The sequence below is a fragment of the Trypanosoma cruzi genome, genomic scaffold, assembly GCF_000209065.1.
Source record: "Trypanosoma cruzi strain CL Brener 1047053516987 genomic scaffold, whole genome shotgun sequence".
In the NCBI taxonomy this organism is placed as follows: Eukaryota; Euglenozoa; class Kinetoplastea; order Trypanosomatida; family Trypanosomatidae; genus Trypanosoma; species Trypanosoma cruzi.
The window spans coordinates 26,334-44,109 of record NW_001849541.1 but is presented as its reverse complement, the minus strand read 5'-3'; the positions used below and the strand labels follow the sequence as shown (position 1 = coordinate 44,109).

Sequence of the window (17,776 nt, the reverse complement as noted above, 5' to 3'; positions counted from 1 at the left end):
CAGTGGGTGGCAAGCACCAAGATAACATCGGGTAAGACGAAGGTGAATACTTCCATCGTAAGGTGTTGAATGGGCGTCGAGGTGTTCCTCCCTACGCATGCCTATTGTTTTGTTGACATGGTTATGCATAATCTGAGTTTTGTTTTTTTATTGTTCATTTCTGTCCAGTATGAAAATTTACTGCTTTTTTCTTGTTGTTTTTGTTGTTTATTGTCTTCAAACAAATGAACAAGACGTGCGCGTCTGTGTGTGTGTGTGTTTATTGTTGATATATTTTGGGTAACCTTTGTGTGTGCTAGGCAAAACACAACCGAGAGAGAGAGAGAGAGATAACGATAGACATCCATACAAGGAAGGGGGAGCAAAGGGAGAAAAAGGAAGACGCTCAATGATGCTGCGTCGGCTCAACAACGGCGTCACATCCCGCAGTCTCACCATGGCAACGGGTGTGGGTCTCTCTATTGCGGGAAGATGTTTTCAGCAGTCACGGCGGAGTGGCCTCCCTGCTGTAAAGGAGACAACGACGATGGTTGCACCGACTTTTTGCATGTCGAGGCGCGGCTTCTCCCTGCAGCCCCTGCGACATATGCGCGGAGTAAAGTGGGTGAAGCCCGTAACATCTCCAATGAACTACGGCGGGGACAACACCGGAGGTGGCAGCACCGCTGACAGTCTCACGCCATATGTCCGACAGCATCTTTCGAGAGTCTATGGACTTCTTGCCGCTGGTACAGCTGTAGCTGGTATCGGTTCTTTTCTAATGTTTTCCACGCCCCTAGGGAAAGCCATGCCTTTCTGGCTGCCTATGGTGGGTGGATTTGTGCCGCTTCTGTGGCTCTCATTTGCCCCACCGCAAGACCCAAACTTGAAGTTAGCGCTTTTCTTTTCCTTCACGGTGCTAGAGGGTATGGCATTGGCTCCACTGGTGGCGATCACAATGGCCAAAGGTGTCCTTGGCACTGCCATTGTCCTCACAGGTGCGGTGTTTTTTGGTTTCAGCGCCGCCGCTCTCTTAGCACCCCGCGCTTCTCTGCTAGCGCTGCAGGGTCCACTGTTCGGTATGCTTATGGGCATGGTGGCGATTTCAATTCTGAACCTCTTCTACCCGACCGCCTTTGCCCACTCGCTTATCTTGTACGGTGGTCTCGCGCTCTTTTCGCTCTTTGTGTCGGTAGATACGCAGGCCATGATTGAGCGGGCCCGCTGCGGTGCTGGTGACCACGTGCAGGATGCTTTACAGATGTTCCTTAACGTGGTCAACATCTTTGTGCGCATCGCCCAGATTCTTGGCTCCATGGACCGGTAGGCGTGGAAGAGGCGGGGGGAAAAGAAACCAAAGGCCACAGCAGCGGAGGTGGGTGGAGGTAGCGACTCGTCAATTGCCCTACTGTTTTTCTTCTTCTTTTCCACCCCCCTAAAAAGAGAACAAAAAATGAAAAAAGGGAAGAACAACGCCGAGAGAAGAGAAGCGGGGAAAAAAAAAAAGGATGTCAGAAGAAGAAGAAGAAAATAAAAAAAAGGAATAATAATAAAAATAACAAATGAGAGGTGATGCGTCTGTCACCGTCTCTGAGGGATACGATCGGCACCCCGCCCTTCTTTCTCTCTATTTTTGGCACGGGGATTTGGGTGGGGGGGGGGGAAATGTAGAAAGAGTGAAAAAGAGGGTTAGGGTGACAGGAATTCTTCTGGGGTGATCTCAGCAAACTTACCTTTACAAAGCGCTGTTGAATCTTAATTTTTATTTATTATTTTTTTTTTTTTTTTTTTTTTTTTTGAGGGGGCGATGGGCGTGGGAGAAGACCCCCGCACTCTCCCTGCAGTTTGTGTGAGCGGGTATGAAGCGCAAGGAGGAGTATTGTTTGTGTCTGGGGCGTAAATTATTGCCGCCACACACATCCAGTGTGTGAAAAGTCGTTATTGGTCCTTCGTATTGTGATGTCTTTTATTTCACCCGGCATACCTCTCAAGATTTTCTTTTTTTTTTTCTTTCTCTGTCTGTTTTCGTCTTGAGAACTCGCACGCTCCTTTTTTTTTCTATTCCTACCTCCTTATTTGCTACACCCTTTTTGACGTCTCTATCTCTATCTCTGTGTGTGTGTGTGTGTGTTTGCCATCATCGCAAGTGAGCTCAAAGAAGAGATATATAGATTGCGGTGTGGTGGCAGCCGGGCTGCAGAGGAAAGACAATGAGCACTGGTACTGCTGACGATGGGAAGTGGGACGTGGAGGACGGTCGGTGGCCGCGGCGTGCCAACCGCGGCACTTTGCTGCAGGAGCTTCTTGAGAAGGGACTGAACTCGGAGGAGGAGAACCTGCTGAATGACTTAAGTGACGCAACGACCGACAGTACTTTTAGCAGCAGCGGGGAGGAGGCGATTGATGAGATTGACAGCGACTTTTCGGACGAGGAGGTAGAGGGCGTATTGGACGGCACGGAAGTGACGACGGAGGCAATGCTGCGGCGAGAAGAGCGGGAGGAGCGGCAGAAGGAGCGACAGCGTGCACGGCGACGCATGGGAGGAAAAGTGTTGCAACGCAAAGGCGCCGCCGCGGCAGACGCACCGAAGACGGCTGCTCTCCGACTTCGGCCGCCGTCAACAATACCGCTTGAGGAGCGGCTGCAAATGGCGCATAAAAGAGCCCGTGAGGTTCGTGCGGCGGCGGCCGCGGCAAGTGTTGCAAAGGGGGAACAAGACTCGGTGGGGACGATGTTGATTTCTTCGGCAGGGGGTGCGTCAGCGTACAACGTGGGACATTCCGTGGCGAAGCGTCGGCGTCTGCACGGCGGTCGTGCACGGCCCACGGCCACGCCAGCGGGGTTTGAAGAGGGCGAGGAGGTGCCGCAACGTCTCCTCTACACAAGTAGCCGAAGTGTACTTGAGCAGTTTGGTGTGCCGGTGGTGATATCCTTCTCTACCTGTTTGCCACGGATGTTCCAGACGTAAAAATAAATAAATAAATAATGGAATCAAAGCGTGGCATCGCTGGGTGAGAGTGGTGCAGTCCCCCGCACCTTTCTTTCTTTCCTTTATGCCTCCCCGTCAGCTCCCATAACTCCCTCGCCGTTGCATCGAATGTGGTGTCTTCCCACCATGGTGGCTTATTTTGGTTTATTTCTTTTTTCTCCAGTTTGTGTGCAAGTGACTGTGGATGGCCGCGGCAAATGTTGCGGAAGGATGAGGGTGTTTTCCCTCTTTTTTCTTTTTTTTTTTGTTGTTATGGACACTGCAGCTTCTCACCTTCTTTTTTTTTTAATCTTTTATCGCTCTTTCCCCTGCATACATGTCTTGTTTGAAATGTGGCGTGTTCGCGGAAACATCCGCAGGGGAAGGAAGGAACGAAAAGAAAAAAATAAAGGCTCTCTCTCTCTCTCTCTCTCTTTGTGGGCGGGGGCAAACAAATAAAAAAGAAGAAAAAAAAAACGGGTCAGGGCGAAGTCAATAAAAAAATTTTTCATTCACAGTTACATCAAGTGATGCTAAACAACGAGCTCGCTAACCTTGTGGATCAGCAGAAACGCTCCGTGCAGGATGCGTTGGAGGCGCAGAAGGTGCACATTCGTGTGCAGCAGCGTAAAGGGAAGAAGTTTGTTACGTCCGTGCAGGGACTCAACCAGGCGCTCAACTTCCGCCGCATCAGCCGTGAGTTCCAGCGGCGATGGGGTTGCAACGGCACCGTCATTGTGACGCCGGATGCGGGCACCGTCATTCAACTGCAGGGCAACTGGAGCGAGGAGATTAAAAAGTTCCTTCTTGATGAGAACATGGCAACAGAGCAAAACTTAGAGATCCACTCTCTGAACTAAATGCATGCACGCACTCACATTTATACATTTGGAGTACAAGAAACAGAAGGAGTGTGTGTCTGGTGTGTGGGGTGTCTACGATGCGATATTTGTTGTCTCCTGTTCTTCCTGCAGGGTTGTTACTGTGAGTCTCGTTAGCAGGGCGTTGTTGTTGTTGTTGTTGTTGTTGTTGGTGGTGGTGGTGGTAGAGTGAAAGTGGGCGAGGAGGGCGGTGTTTGTTTGGCACGCATCCTGCGAGGGGAGCAGCGGTGGGTGGTTGAGTTTGGTGCACCGCCGTCATTTAAGTTGCGTGTGTGCGAGAATGTTTCAACGAAAACAATGAAAAGAAAAAAAAAAAGAAAACTAACATTAATAATGATAATTAGACGACGTGTGAGAAGCGCCAATTAAAAGAAGATGGAAAAAAAGAAAAAAAAAGAATGGATATGAGAAGGTGCAAGTGTCTTGCCCAGAGGGATACGTGCGTGTGCCTCCGTTTGTCCCCTACCCACACACACACGTGTGTGTGTGTGTGTGTGTGTGTGTGTGTGTGTGTGTGTGTGTGTGTGTGTGTGTGTGTGTGTGTGTGTGTGTGTGGCTCTCTGCGTCTGTAATTTGAGGTGACCACCTCCTCCTGCTCCTACTCAATTGCGAGTTCTTTTTTTTTTTTTTGCTGTAAACTACCGCCTCTTCTCCTTGCATTGCTGCTGCCCAACAACACATACATGTAAGGTACGTGCGCGGCAAATAAAAGGCTCAAGCTCTTTTTTGGCTCTCACTTGCGGATCGAATACGCCCGGGGGGAGGGGAGGTGGTTGCTGCTTCACTTCCCAGCACTGCGCGGAATCCCTTTGTCGGCTGCCATTTTGTACCTTGCCGCATTTGGGGGATCGCTCGCACTTGAGACCCCCGGAACCGTCGCTGGAGTGTTGTTTGCTCTGCGTGCGTATAATTCCCTCCCTCATTCCCCCACCTACAGACACGCACACATCCGGCAGCAGCGCAGCGGGCGGAGCGGAAAGTTTGGCAGGAAACCGGGAACAGGGGATAGAAGTCAGGAGGGGCGCACCGCAATAGCCTCCTTTCCTCTTTTCTCCCTTTCCCCCTCTTTCTCTCTCTCTCTTTCCCTCCGTGCGTGTGGCGGCGGCCGTCAGCACCGGGAGCGAGAAGTACGACAGGCACCGCAGTCGCATTGAGTCCTCGTGTTTGCCCAGCTGCACGGCAGCAGGGAGGAAAGAGGCCCGACGACACGCAACTGGGCGGAGAAACGGAGAAGAGAACCCTAACCCCTGTCGCGGAACAGACAAAAATAAAAGAAAACCGAAGGGTAAGCGGAGGGGCGAAAAAAAAAAAAAAAAAACCGAAAGATAAAATAAACAAAAAACGAAAAAGAAAAGCAGGGAAATTATAGAACACACAAATCGAAAAATAAAATAAAAAGACTTAAAATTGAATAAAAAGAAGAGAAAAATATATATATATAAACAAGGTTGTTAAAATATAAAAAATGCCGGTGCATCCAGAGTTCATTCCGCTGGCAAAGCAGAAGGAGATGTTCGCCATCAGCTCCTGGCGGGACTCGCCGCAGACTGCCGCCGCAGCACAGCCGATGGTACCGAGTCCCGCCATTTTACCGGAGGCCCAGTGTGACAAGGACGGTGCTTCGCAAGTCAAAGGGGGGCATCGCTCACGCAGGGGGCGTCGTGGGAAAAATCGACTGGTTCAGCGGCAACAAGATGTGGATGACTTTTTTTTGAACTGTGTGCTTCCAAAGGGAGTCTCGTTCGCCACACTCAACTCGGAGCTGCAATGTAACGCAACGATGCCACTTCGTGCCTACGACATTGGAACGCCGTACGCCCTGTTTACCCGACGTAATTGTGGGGCGTTGTCGGGCGGCATGGAGCCTGGCAACACGGAAAATGCCAGTGGTAGTGGTGCCACTGCGACGGCTGCAACTGGCACAAAAGCGCCGATGCCACCAGGAGGAGATCACAGTAGTAGTACTAATAATAATACTAATAACCATAATCCTAATACCACTAATACTGTCACAATTGCTGCTGCCGATGCGAGAATAGGGACTTCTTCATCTGAAGCAGAGGCAGCTGTAGTAGCAATAGCGTCAGGGGATGGTTTGGCGACAACAACAAAGAAGTCAAACCATCCTGCTGTGACTTTTTCACCCTTTCGTACGCCAATGGTGGGAGCGTCAGGAGCGGCTGTACTGACGCCGGCTGACGACAGCGACGATTCACCAGGCGACGCTCCTCCTCCAGACTTGGTCCTTCCACCGTCCGTCCCCTCCGAAATACTTTCGAAGGGGCATCTGATTTCGCTTCTTTATGCCGAGAGTGGCGAGGCAGAGAAGACCAGTGAGTGGCTGCAGAAAAAGTGGCCGCAAGCGACGGTGATGGTTGTAGCTCGCAACCGTTCCATCCTGAACTCCTCACTGGTCCTAAAGGGGCTTCCCAGCCTGGCGAAAACGGAACGCATCATTGAGGAGGTTGAGAAGGTCATCCCACAGAAGCCGTCTTACATCCGTCTGCATCGCGGTGAACGGGGGGTGTTCAAAAATGTTGTCTTTGTGAAGTACCCCAATCGAGAGGTCGCGGAGGAAAGTAAGTTGCGTCTTGAACGGTTTTTCATTGGATCGCGCCAACTTAAGGTGGAGTTTAAAAAGAGGGAAAAGGGAACCGCGGAACGGGAGAGCGAGGCTTCTCTTCAGCAGCTGGTCCGCGACCTCCGCGTCAGCACGGAACACGAAGGCTTTATATATCAACGCAGCGACCTCACAAAGGATGAATTGAAGTTGTTGAAGCAGCTTTGCCACTCTTACGGCCTCTCCTTCGACCTCAGCGAGCAGAAAGTGACGGTGAAGCGCATCCTTCCAGGAAACGACCGCCAGTCACCGGCGCTACGCCCCAGCCAGACCACGCCGTTGAACTGGACGCAGGCCACACCCGGTGCTTTGCGACCGATGGACTTCAAAGGCATACGTCACTGGGGGGAGATGCGCAGCAAGTACTCATCCCTGGGTATTGCTCGTCCGAAGGGACCCCACGATGTGCCACCTTTCGCCTCCGGCCGGGGACGTCCGCTGTGAGTATAAGAGGAAGAAGTGGCACGTGTGCGGGGCTGGTGATGGATTTGTAGACTGGGGAAGAGAAGAGTGGTGCAGGGCGTTGTGCTGGCAGAAATGTATGAAGCGAAAGCACAAACCACTGGAATCCTCGTTTCAAAGAAAAAAAAAAGAGGAATTGAGAGAGTGAGTGAGTGCTTGTGTGTGCTTAGGCCCGTAGACACAAATTCACCCGCCAATCCTCTACAGAACAAAAAAACAACAAGGGTCTCTCTCAATGGGCTGTTGCTGTTTTCGTCAATAATTTTGCCTCTTTTCATCTTTTTTTTTCTGTTTTTTGGCTTTTTCTTCCCCTTTTACTTTTTAGTAAATGCGCTCTATTTCTTTCTCCTTCTTTTTCTCTTTCTCTTTTTCTCTCGCTCGCTCTCTCTGTGTGTTTGTGTGCCGGTTGTTTGAATGGTTCATCACAAATGCGGTCTTTTTCTGTGGACTCGCAGACGAATTTTATTTCAGTTATTTGAGGTGACGAAAATAATCGCCACTTTTATCATTGAAAAGGGGGGGAGCGTCGTTTTTTGACGTCGTTGCTCCCCCCTCCCCCTGCCATTCCCATTCACGCGGCTGCTTCTTCATGATGCATGGACATTTATGTGTAATTAATCCACAGGGAGTGGTATCCTGTCTCCTCTTTGGTTTATCTCTCTTTTCCCCCATCCCAGCGTGTTCTCTCATACCGTGTGGATGAGGGAGAGGAAGGGAGGGATGAGGACAAACCCAAAGACTTCACGTTTTTTTGTGTGTGTGTGTTTTCGACAGGGCCATTTCCCTTTTTTTGTTTTGTTTGTTTGTTGTGTTGTTGTTGTTTTTTAAGTGACTCTGTTTTTTGGACCTATTTCCTTCAAAGCAGGAGAAATACATAATTATATCACGTCTCTGTGTGTGTTTGTAAAAGGGGGAGGAAGGGGGTGTAAGTGCGTAGGTGCCAGCACTTGGAAGGGCACTTTCCTTTGCTTTTTGTTTCCGCCTGTTCATGCCTGTGCCTCCACCACCACCGCCTCCTCCTCCTGCTGCTGCTGCTGCTGTGCTTGCCTTTCATGCGTGTTGCGGCAACAACAGTGAGACGGACGGGAACGGGGAATTATGCGGGGGAAGAGAAGACATGAGAGGGAGGAAGCGGAGGAATTGGAAGATGTTGCTGGTGCCGGGCACACGGACCGTCTCACCCCGAGAGGACATCCGGAATTGCCACATAAAAATTTTCCTTTTTTTAAGCGAGAGAGAGAGGGAGAGAGGGGGGAAGTGAATTATTACTACTAAAATCGTTATTATTATTATTATTATAGAAACGGCGTTGTGGCTTTTTTTTTCTTTTTTTGTTTTTTTTGTTTGTTTGTTTTTCTTCGTTGCTGCTCACTTTGATGTGAGGGAAGGCAAAGAAGGAAAAAGAGAAAAGAAAAAAGAAGAGTAGCGACTACAAATTAGTCCTTTTTGTGTGCGTAAAGGGGAATGGCGAAAGGGATCTTTTTTTGTTGTTGTTTTTTTTTGTGTGTGTGTGTGTGTCTGAGTGGACTCTCCTCACTTCGTCGTTGGGTTCATGTGTCTGTCTTTTGTTGTTTTTGTTGTTACTGTCTTTTTTTGCCAGGTGTCTATAATTATTTTCTTTTCCTTTTACTCTCTCTCTCTCTCTCTATCAATCTATGTATCTATCTCTCTTTGGTTGTGTGTGTAGAGGTACGTGGCCTCTGAACCGCATGTATGACTACAGCACCCTCGTCACCATTCTCTCGTGCACGGCAGTGTTCAAGCAGGGTTGTCACCCCCGATACAATTCGGGCCCTGTGGCGTTGAAAGTAACAGCAGCGCCACCGTTGCCACTAGCCTCACGGAGAAGAGGAGAAGAAGAAGGATTACGTGTCGATCATGAAGGTGATAGGGAAAGAGCAACAGCATTGTTGTGCGATGGCACGGTGCACCCAACGATACACGAGGCGAGGGTTTACGCCCTTGTGTGTCCTCATCCATCCATTCCCGTTTTTGTGGAATGTATCGAGGATGCATTTGACACTTCGCGTTTCCTTGCGAAGGAACACCACCGTGGGGTACGGCGTCTTCCCGTTCTTGTCACACAATTCGTTAAGGCTGCCTCCTTGGATCGGTTCTTTTACAGTTTCCCGGTCCTTCGTTGGTCAATAGCCGTGCAAGCTGCACATCAGGTTGCCAATGTGTTGCAACATTTACACAGCAAGGGTGTTGTGTACGGTGATCTCAAGCTGCCGAATGTCCTCCTTGGGAGTGAGGGTCATGTATGGCTGGTAGACTTCGCCAGTGCCGTGATTTTGCACAGCGGTGTTGCTGTCTCTGAAAAGAGAAGCGCCGTTGAAGTAGAAGAGCTGGCGAGGGGTATTACATTTCATCTACGAGCACCAGAGCTCTTTTCCACCACACAAACGCCGGGGACGGAAGCTGTTCTAAAGCATCCGTTTATGGTGGACTTTTGGGCATTCGGTGCCTTTCTCCTCGAACTTCTAACAGGTCGTCCTTGTCTAGGCACCTTTGCGGAGTGCAGCGGAAAATACACACGGGAAGAACTGCATGCGAGGGCAATGGAGGGATGTTCCCTCGCAAGGCAGCGCTACGGAGGTGCAAAAGGCCCTCACAACGCTGATAGGGTTTGGGATGCCCTTGGAGACCTGCTCGCAGGATTGATCCAGCACAGCCCAGAACAGCGACTTGGCTTCAGGGGTGGTTGGGGCGATGTTCTGCAGCATCGCTTCTTTGATCTTGTTGGGCCGGATCTTTTGGAGCCCTTCCCTGAGGAGTATGCCGAGGAAAATGACGAGCTCATGCTGGGTCTGTGAGACGAGAGAAAACAACAGGAGGGGTGGGCGTGGAGTTCCCTTCTGTCTCTCTCTCCGTGTGGGTAAATGTGCACGCTTCTATTTGCAGAGAGGCGCGAGCGCATTGCTTTGATAGAAGGAGATAATTCTTCTTTGCTAATGCTGTTTTCCCCGCCCACGTGTACCCCGTTCGAATTCACTTTTGGTTTGTTGTTGTTGTTGTTGTTCTTCTTCCCCTCCTCCATTCATCAGATTTGCCGCCTTGACCTGTGTCCACGGCCGCTGCCGCTGGTCCCCCCACGCAGCGAAGGAGAAGGTAAGAAGGAAGCAGGTAGGTGGTTAACTACTTAGCAATTACCCCTCATAATTGGGGTTCCGAGTTTCGTCTCTGTGGGCTGCTTGCACAGTGAGTCCAGCTTGACCACAATTCATCAGTTTTGTTTTGTTTTTTTAGTCGTTGTTGTTGTTGTTTTTCATTATTGAGAGGGAAACGGGGAGAATGCGTTTACATTTCTGGCGCAGTAAATCTCGTAGAGTGCACAGGTGGTCCCGTGTGGGTTATCGTGGCCTCCTGTTGGCTTGTGCATCATGCACAATCCTCATTATGTTTCTAGTGCTGGAATGCCTTTGCTCCGGCTTGAAGCTGCAGCGTGCTTCTTCTGGGATTGATAGTGATCACCGCCGACCCCAACACGCGCCGTCACCGCAAACAAACCCAGTGGAACTGGGAACCTCGGTGAGAAAAATGGCGTACGTCGTTGTTATCAGCGGTGAGGCTTATGTTGACGGTGCCCTTGTGGTGGGCTTCTCACTGAGGAAGCACTCCATTTACGCTGCGCGAGGGACCGTGGATCTCGTTCTGGTCGTACCGGAGGGTCGGATTTCAATGGAGAGTCGCGAGCGGCTTCGCTGTGCCGGGTGGAATCACATCATTGAAGTCTTGGACTTATCTGTTTACGCACCGAAAGCGAGTCTAAAAGACACACTTTCAAAGTTGCATGTATTCAACCTCACCTCGTACTCCCGAGTGGCGATGTTTGACGGGGACATGTTGCTGATCCGCAACCCGGACAGAATCTTCGACACCAAACTGCCCAATAAGGATCACGTGGGGGCCATTGGAAGTCATTCCGGAAGTTATTTCCAGACGGGAATTATGCTTTTGATACCATCTCGTGAAGTGTTTCTCGTCTTGCTGCACAAGCTGAAAACTGATCGGCGGCAGCAAGACCATGGTAGCAGGGATGGCCGCATTATTCGTGATTATTTTAAATCACGGTACGTCATGCTGGATCGCTTTCTTGGCATTCACATCCGCTCAGGCGACCCTCTTATTGATCGTGCCATTGGACTGCACTACCGCGGTGGATGGAAGCCGTGGTATAACAGAGAAGATCCCCCGAATTTAGCGATTTCTTCCACAGCGTATGGACCCGGACAAGAAGTTGGAGCAGCGTATCGTCTTTGGTGGGAGGCGTATGAGAAGTTGCACGTCACGTGTATGGCAACACGAGATGCGATTGGGTCTCCAACTCGAGATGCCAACGCTCCTGCGGGATACGATCCCACGGAAAGCATGTGGCTTATGCGGCACACAGCCCAGAGTTACGTGCAGTTGATGGAGTGGAAAGAAGTGCAGCGACGTAATGTGACAGTTGCCGGGCTGCGAGTGGTGGATTCCGACGAAGGTGCCTCCTGCGACGAGGCGTGTGGCGCGGATGGGTTGAAGTGCATGGAAAAAGCATTGAGCTTTCTTCGTGTCAACTCTCTGGCGTCGTTGCGTATTGTATTTCTCTGCAATTACACATCATGGGATATTCCAAAGCCGTACCAGCCTTCGTTCAACATTAGGACGCAGACCTGTCACCTCAACTCCTTATATGGAAAGCGAGAGAGGCCAACATGCGCTGCGAAAGCTCTTTTGCATCGTCGTTTGTGTGCATGCATCATGGAATCGGAGTATCGTGAGAACCCCTTATCTCTCCCCTCCACCTCGGAATTCTCCTCGCAGCCACCGCTCGAAACAAAAACACGTTACGGTGAGGAGCCTAAAATGGCAAGCACGAATAATGACACCGTTGCCTGCTCAAATTGGTTTCCGCAGTCTATGTATGGAGCTGAGGCAGCGATGCGCAGTAAGAAATGTGCGTCATTCCTTTCCCAGTGGGATTCTGTAAAGGCAATACCGCGCCAAATTGATGCCCGCACAATCAAACTTTGCTTTAAATATAAAAATGGGATCAGTGCAATCGTAAAAATTGAGCAGGTGTCATTTCCTCTTGAACCCCATGCAGAGTATGGCGCCTATGTAACGTCACTACTGTTGGGGATTGGGATGGTGCCGCCCACGGAACTCCTCCGTGTGCCAAAATCGATCATTCGCAAGGCGTTAATGGCCGAAGCGGATGCGACTGAGCGGCGCTTTTTTCAGGACGAACTGCCATGGATTCGTGCCCCAAATAATTTGGACATGTTAACTGTAAGTGTGCAGCTGTGGGTGCCGGATGGCTTGGTTTCGTTTGGCAATGCGGTGCCGCCCATCACACGGCACACCTTTGACTTGTGGTTACAAAACAAACAACTTAATAAAACCGACTTTGCCACTGATAAGGTGATGTTTGATGTTGCAACCATGTTGTTTTTTGACTACATCATAGCCAACGAGGATAGAAGTTTTACTCATAATGCCAATTTGATAGAAAAAGAGGGTACAACACAGCTTGTCCTCCTTGATCACGGCAAGGGCCTTCATAGTGATTCAGCGGAGGTGCAACACAATCCTTATTTTTCTTCAAGAAATACGGTTGCTGGGGAAGCGGTGGCAAAGCCAACGCCCATGTGTAAGCTACCAAAGTTTATATTGCGTCAGGCGTTGTGTCTTTCTGAGAAAAGCTACAAGCCATTTTTATCCCTCTTGCCGCATGGTGGCGCGGATGGGGATGATAAAATATCCAACAGTCAAACCCTGGCAGGGCAGCTGCTGCGTGTCACGCCGTCGAATAACGTCTCATGGAAAGTGCTAGAGAAGAACATTCTGGCCGTACAAATTCGGTTGGAGAAGGCCCTGGAGCATTTTGCAAGGTGTGCGGAGGTGTTTGGATTGTCACATGTCATTGGTGAATGAGGCGCTGGCGTGCCCTCTCTTTTTCTCCCTCTCTCCCCCCTCCCCTTTTTTTTTTTACAGATTTTTATGTGCTCTCACCTGATTGTGTTGTTGGCGTTACATTGGAGGTGGGGAGGAGAGGGTCCGCCAGCAAACTCGTGCGGTGTGAGCATGCACAGACCAGCGTTTATCATCATCAGACTTTTTGTGTGTGTTTGCTTCATGACTCCTTTTTTTTTTGCCTCTCCTTTGTTGTTGTTGTTATTGTTTATATTCGCCTGTTGTTTTTGTTTTTGTTTGTGTGTGTGTGTGTGTTTGTGTGTCTTTCCTCTCATCTCCTTTTCCTTTTGGGGGTTTTTTGGGAGGTATGGTGGTGCATGAGGGCTTTTCTTGGGCTTCCGCCGCTGATGGGTGAAGAGACGGTGTGTGTGTGTGAATTGTGTGGTCATGACGACAACGGGGAAAAATGAAAAAGAGTTCCATTTCACTGTTCACACTTTTTTTTTTTTTTTCATTGCCGCTGTGCGCAGAACATGCACGATTGGTAGAAAGATAAATAATAATTTTAAAAAAAGGTAAGTGTTTTTATCTGTTGTGTTGTTGCATTGATATTTCTTTTCTTTTTTTTTTTTTTTCTTCATATGTGTTTGCGTACTTGAACGCATATTTCAGCCTGAGGTTCGTCCCTCCCCCTTTACGAGTCCCCACATGAGTTGTGATGTCGCCATTTTATTTTTCAATCGCTACCGTAGGCATATTTGATGACAACGATGATGACTGGCTCCTTTATTTTTTTGTTTGTTTGTTTGTTTGTTTGTTTGTTTGTTTGTTTCCTTTTTTCTCTCTTATCGTGCCATTATGAAGATTGGGGAAGCCACACATTAAAATAATACCCACAGGTACGTTTACTCAGTGTCCCACGCTTGCATACATACATACATACGCATTACACACAAATACACGCACGGAAAAGGGGGTAACGGGAAGAGAGGAAGGGCGGTGATGCTTCTTCCCCCGAAGACGTCAAAAAGGCGTTCCATACCCAGCACCTCCTCTTCTTCCTCCAACAGCCAGGTGTTGGTGAGGCGAAACCGTATGGTTACACGGGCTCTCATAAATGGAAGAAGTCCTTTAGGACCGATCGATGGGCCCGTTGGTGGCGTATTGCGGTGCGTTTGCACTGCGTATCTTGTGTCAACGCAGGAGACGCTGTTGGAGTGCTATCGTTGCCGGAATTGGTGTCACCCTGCGTGTGTGGGCGTTGACCATGCAGAGTTACGGCGGTATCAGGCAGAGAATAATTATTTGTGCCCTTTCTGCACGGGGCTGCATAAGCGATTCCGTTCTGAATCGCAGGCGCCCGCCCCACGACAACTACCAATACGTCTTCGCGAGGTTCCAGATCGCCTGCCATTTGGCTCGGTAATGCGACTACGTCATTTGTTGAAGGTCACGACGCGGGCTGCCCATGAGGCTGGTTTCTTGGTTATTGACCTCCCTGTGGTTTTGCTCACAGATAAAATGGAAAAGGAGTGTCTTGCGTGTTGCGAAGATGCCATTAAAGAAGCCACGTTTTCCGAGCAGTACCCCGCATACTGCCTTAAGGAGGTGCGGGAACAGGCGCATTCATATGTTCAAGGGACGTTGCTTCGATGTAAACAAAGCGGGCGTATTGTCTCCATGGTTCTATCCAATGGAATGGACGTGTATGGGAACCTACGGCATACAATTACACAACTAAAAGGTGGTATAAACCGAGGGATTATTGACAGAAGGCATCAGACAACGTTCATGGCATCCTGTACAAAACTAACCGACATATCTGACTTTGTACACATCACGTTAAGTGCCACACACCGGGAGTACCAGAAAAGAGGACTTGCCCGCATGCTGATGGTGTTGGACCTGCTAAAGTGGGCATTACGAGGTCGTACTCGTGCTTACTTGAATATGGCGCTGCAAAAACGAATTGTCGACAGCGGTACACGTTTGGAGTGCGTGGCGTCGCCGGCATCTCGACGGTTGTATGAGTCCTTTGGCTTTAAGGATGTCTACCCGCGGTTTGATCGCGAAACGGATGAGGCGCGTTGGACGCCGAAGGAGGCGGATATGGGCCGTGTGATGGCACATTTAAATTTTGTGGAAGATGTTGTTCAAATGGCGATGCGGTACGATCCGGGAAGCGCCAAAGAATGTGTTAGTAATGGCAAGGCTGCGGCTTCTACCGCCAATATTGGTGGCGGTGTAATTAGAAAGGCAACTCGCTCACCGTCTCCGCCAGTGGTGAAAAAGCGTCTCTCTTTGCTTGGGAAGAGAAGTTGAGGAGGAAATGAAAAGGGTTTAATGGCGGATGTATACTCGTTAATTTATCTCCTCCCCTGTCTCTCTCTCTCTCTCTCTCTGTGCGTGCGTGCGTGCGTTCGTGTGTGTGGATTGTTAACACACTTCGTTCATTTTTTTTTCTCGTGGTTTTTCCTTCTTTTGAAATTTGCATTCACCGATGCATGGGCCTTGGCTGCTGTCGCAGTGGTGGGTGCCATCACCATGACTGCTGTTATTACGGCGATCGTCACGTTGTGGGGATGCGTGGGGCACTTTTTACGTATAGAAATGGCGATAAGAAGAGGGGGAAATCACATGAACGAGTGGAATTGAGAAAAAAAAAAAAAAAAAAAGGAGGCATGCGGGTAGAAAAGAGAGAGAGAGAGAGAGAGAGAGAGGTATACGAAAAGAAAAAGGACATTGGGAGCTCACTGCAGAAAACCACCATGTGCATATAATTTGTACATGCGGTTTTTGTGCCAAATGATTGCATGATTCTTTGCCTTTCGCTCGCTCTCTTTTTTTTACGTCTTTCCTTCTCCGTGTGTCTGTGGATGAATAAAATATGGTGTGGTGAAGGAATAATGAATTACCGTCGAATCGCAACCGATATTTTTTTTTATATAATAAAACCTCGTCCTTCCTTCCTTCCTTCCTTTTCTCTTTTTTTTTTTTTTTCCTGGCGGTGTTGCTGCACGTCACACACACTCACAGAAGTGGAGAGGTGTTCTTTCCATTTTTTTGTTTATTTGTTTTCCCCCCTTTTTGTTGTTGTTGTTTTTTTCTTCTTCTTCTTTGTGTGTGTGTCGCTTAGAAAAGCATAGCCGAGAGAAGTGGGTATTTTTAGAAAATGCGTCGGTCGTCGCTCTTTTGGAAATCAAAAACATTGGCGCAGATGTTTCGCAAGCTGAAGCTCGCGGGTGCCCATCCGGATGTCGTGTGGGCCGTTGACGCGCAGAAGGCACAACACAATGGCGAGGAGATGATTCGCCTGGAGACAATGATGCACCGACGGAGTTCTGCACACAGCAACAGCCACGGGCCTCAGCGAATCGCGGAAAGCTTTACATTCTGGCTAACCGAGCAGCAGGAAGCCCATCACGGTAGGCGAGCCACAGCGCTGCGGTCTGTAACTTGCACCATCAACCCAGCTGCCCCAAATAATACTGTGAAGCAGCAGCTGTCGCAGCTTTTTCGCGATGCTGGCATCTATGAAGATTTTGATATCGATGGCACGGGAGTTGAGATGAGCCTCGAGTCGGTATTGCGCCATGCAGACGAGCGACAGAACGAGCACCTCCACCAGTCTGGCGTCTTGTATATCCGTGGAGACAAGGCAGTTGAAATGCTGCGGCGTTTTGGCGTTCTTCTTATCGTTGAAGAGAATGGCATCACGTACCTCGTAACTTTGCCGGAGATGCATCCTCAACCGCAACACCAGGAGCCCCTGGACCGCTCCTCTTCCACTTACACGCCGGCAAAGAGTCTTGTCGGCCCCAATGGGGAAATTGACCCGGATGTTCAGGAATATATGCGTGAACGTGGCCTTCGCGCCTTTGATTTGCGCATGGCCGGGAGTCATTCGTCAGTGGAACGCTTCGTCTCCGCCTTTGAGCGGCTTGAACGAATGTATGATGTGCACCGCGGCCGATCGATGAGGCCGTGTGTGTGTATTGTCTTCTCTCTCAATTCCCCGGATAACTATGTGGCGGAGGACGGCTGCATTGTTCTTTCCGTGCAACGCATGCCAGCATGGGAGGAGTTTCTCTTAACCCTCCCGCAGGAGGTGTGGCAGAATTGTGTGCAGATGCACCGTGACTGGCGCATTGGAAACGCCCCAAAACTGCGGGCACGCCAACGACAACTTATGAAAGTCGCAGATATGTTTCATTTTTTTCGCCTGCAACTGGACTCTGGCATCGGGTCACGGGTGGACTGGCAAGAGGCGTTTATCCTCCGACTGATGAAAGAAGAAATGATGATACGCAACACCGTGCGGAAGTATAATTTGAAGTCGGAGCTTTTGAAGAAGCGAGGGGAAATTCACGTGGCATTCACTCTACGTAGTGCGGTGGATCCTACGAAGGAGATTGGATACCGCATCGGTGGCGATGGTCGTTTGTTCTTCAACTTCAGCACGATGACTACTGGGCAGATGCTGCGCGTATTAAAGGACAATCTCCATCGTCTCGAGACATTTCAAAAGCAGCACGACAACGCCGTGGCTACGCTTGAACATCTGAGCCGTAGTATCCCTGTTGACTTCAGTGTTGACACGGAGTGGAAGTTACGGGAGGAAGGGAACCTTGTGAACTGCCTGCAAAGATTTGTTCACACAATAAAGGCAAACCAGGCACAGTTGACGGCCTTTTTGACGATGCTTCTGAAGAACAGCACGATGGTAGGTGTGCCGAAGAAGCGCATGGTGTGGATCATATCCGCACGATTTGATACGATGCCGAGTGGAGTCGTGTTTGTGCCATGGGACGTCGATTTTGAGTCCATTAAGAAAAACCTTTTGCCGAGGGGCTAAGAGAGAGAGAGAGAGGGATGTCTGTACCGTATGGCATGACGAGGGGAAGCGATTGGACAAAGGTGGGGGGGGGCTTTGTAGGATCTCTCTGCAATAAGGGATTCCATCTCCC

General features: G+C 49.7%; 8 protein-coding genes across 8 annotated transcripts, besides 25 other annotated features; all 8 read left to right on the top strand.

Moving 5' to 3' along the window:
• Positions 1 to 17,776: part of a sequence feature (heterozygous, non-Esmeraldo-like haplotype) that runs on past both edges of the window.
• Tc00.1047053508641.200 (hypothetical protein, conserved) lies at positions 389 to 1,306 on the top strand (the record flags this gene model as incomplete). The annotated part of the gene is made up of 1 exon (XM_814684.1): positions 389 to 1,306. The coding sequence occupies one exon, from the start codon at positions 389 to 391 to the stop codon at positions 1,304 to 1,306; it is 918 nt and encodes a 305-aa protein (XP_819777.1).
• Positions 1,417 to 1,542: a sequence feature (T-rich).
• Positions 1,739 to 1,777: a microsatellite.
• On the top strand, positions 2,190 to 2,948 carry Tc00.1047053508641.190 (hypothetical protein, conserved; the record flags this gene model as incomplete). Its single annotated transcript, XM_814683.1, has 1 exon — positions 2,190 to 2,948. The coding sequence occupies one exon, from the start codon at positions 2,190 to 2,192 to the stop codon at positions 2,946 to 2,948; it is 759 nt and encodes a 252-aa protein (XP_819776.1).
• Positions 2,946 to 2,967: a sequence feature (AT_rich).
• Positions 3,362 to 3,383: a microsatellite.
• Positions 3,479 to 3,808, top strand: Tc00.1047053508641.184 (protein translation factor SUI1 homolog, putative; the record flags this gene model as incomplete). Its single annotated transcript, XM_814697.1, has 1 exon — positions 3,479 to 3,808. The coding sequence occupies one exon, from the start codon at positions 3,479 to 3,481 to the stop codon at positions 3,806 to 3,808; it is 330 nt and encodes a 109-aa protein (XP_819790.1).
• Positions 3,953 to 3,980: a microsatellite.
• Positions 4,308 to 4,384: a microsatellite.
• Positions 4,880 to 4,917: a sequence feature (GA-rich).
• Positions 5,130 to 5,183: a sequence feature (T-rich).
• On the top strand, positions 5,295 to 6,893 carry Tc00.1047053508641.180 (hypothetical protein, conserved; the record flags this gene model as incomplete). The annotated part of the gene is made up of 1 exon (XM_814682.1): positions 5,295 to 6,893. One exon carries the CDS (start codon positions 5,295 to 5,297, stop codon positions 6,891 to 6,893), a length of 1,599 nt encoding a protein of 532 aa, XP_819775.1.
• Positions 5,779 to 5,835: a microsatellite.
• Positions 7,181 to 7,300: a sequence feature (GA-rich).
• Positions 8,173 to 8,210: a microsatellite.
• Positions 8,228 to 8,270: a microsatellite.
• Positions 8,526 to 8,584: a sequence feature (GA-rich).
• Positions 8,567 to 9,727, top strand: Tc00.1047053508641.170 (protein kinase, putative; the record flags this gene model as incomplete). Its single annotated transcript, XM_814681.1, has 1 exon — positions 8,567 to 9,727. One exon carries the CDS (start codon positions 8,567 to 8,569, stop codon positions 9,725 to 9,727), a length of 1,161 nt encoding a protein of 386 aa, XP_819774.1.
• Positions 9,914 to 9,933: a microsatellite.
• Tc00.1047053508641.160 (glycogenin glucosyltransferase, putative) lies at positions 10,206 to 12,830 on the top strand (the record flags this gene model as incomplete). Its single annotated transcript, XM_814680.1, has 1 exon — positions 10,206 to 12,830. The coding sequence occupies one exon, from the start codon at positions 10,206 to 10,208 to the stop codon at positions 12,828 to 12,830; it is 2,625 nt and encodes an 874-aa protein (XP_819773.1).
• Positions 13,104 to 13,132: a microsatellite.
• Positions 13,362 to 13,383: a sequence feature (AT_rich).
• Positions 13,421 to 13,447: a microsatellite.
• Positions 13,595 to 13,641: a microsatellite.
• Positions 13,812 to 15,131, top strand: Tc00.1047053508641.140 (hypothetical protein, conserved; the record flags this gene model as incomplete). The annotated part of the gene is made up of 1 exon (XM_814679.1): positions 13,812 to 15,131. One exon carries the CDS (start codon positions 13,812 to 13,814, stop codon positions 15,129 to 15,131), a length of 1,320 nt encoding a protein of 439 aa, XP_819772.1.
• Positions 15,191 to 15,211: a microsatellite.
• Positions 15,212 to 15,238: a microsatellite.
• Positions 15,504 to 15,529: a microsatellite.
• Positions 15,741 to 15,763: a sequence feature (AT_rich).
• Positions 15,769 to 15,789: a microsatellite.
• Positions 15,859 to 15,928: a sequence feature (A-rich).
• Tc00.1047053508641.120 (hypothetical protein, conserved) lies at positions 15,982 to 17,664 on the top strand (the record flags this gene model as incomplete). The annotated part of the gene is made up of 1 exon (XM_814678.1): positions 15,982 to 17,664. One exon carries the CDS (start codon positions 15,982 to 15,984, stop codon positions 17,662 to 17,664), a length of 1,683 nt encoding a protein of 560 aa, XP_819771.1.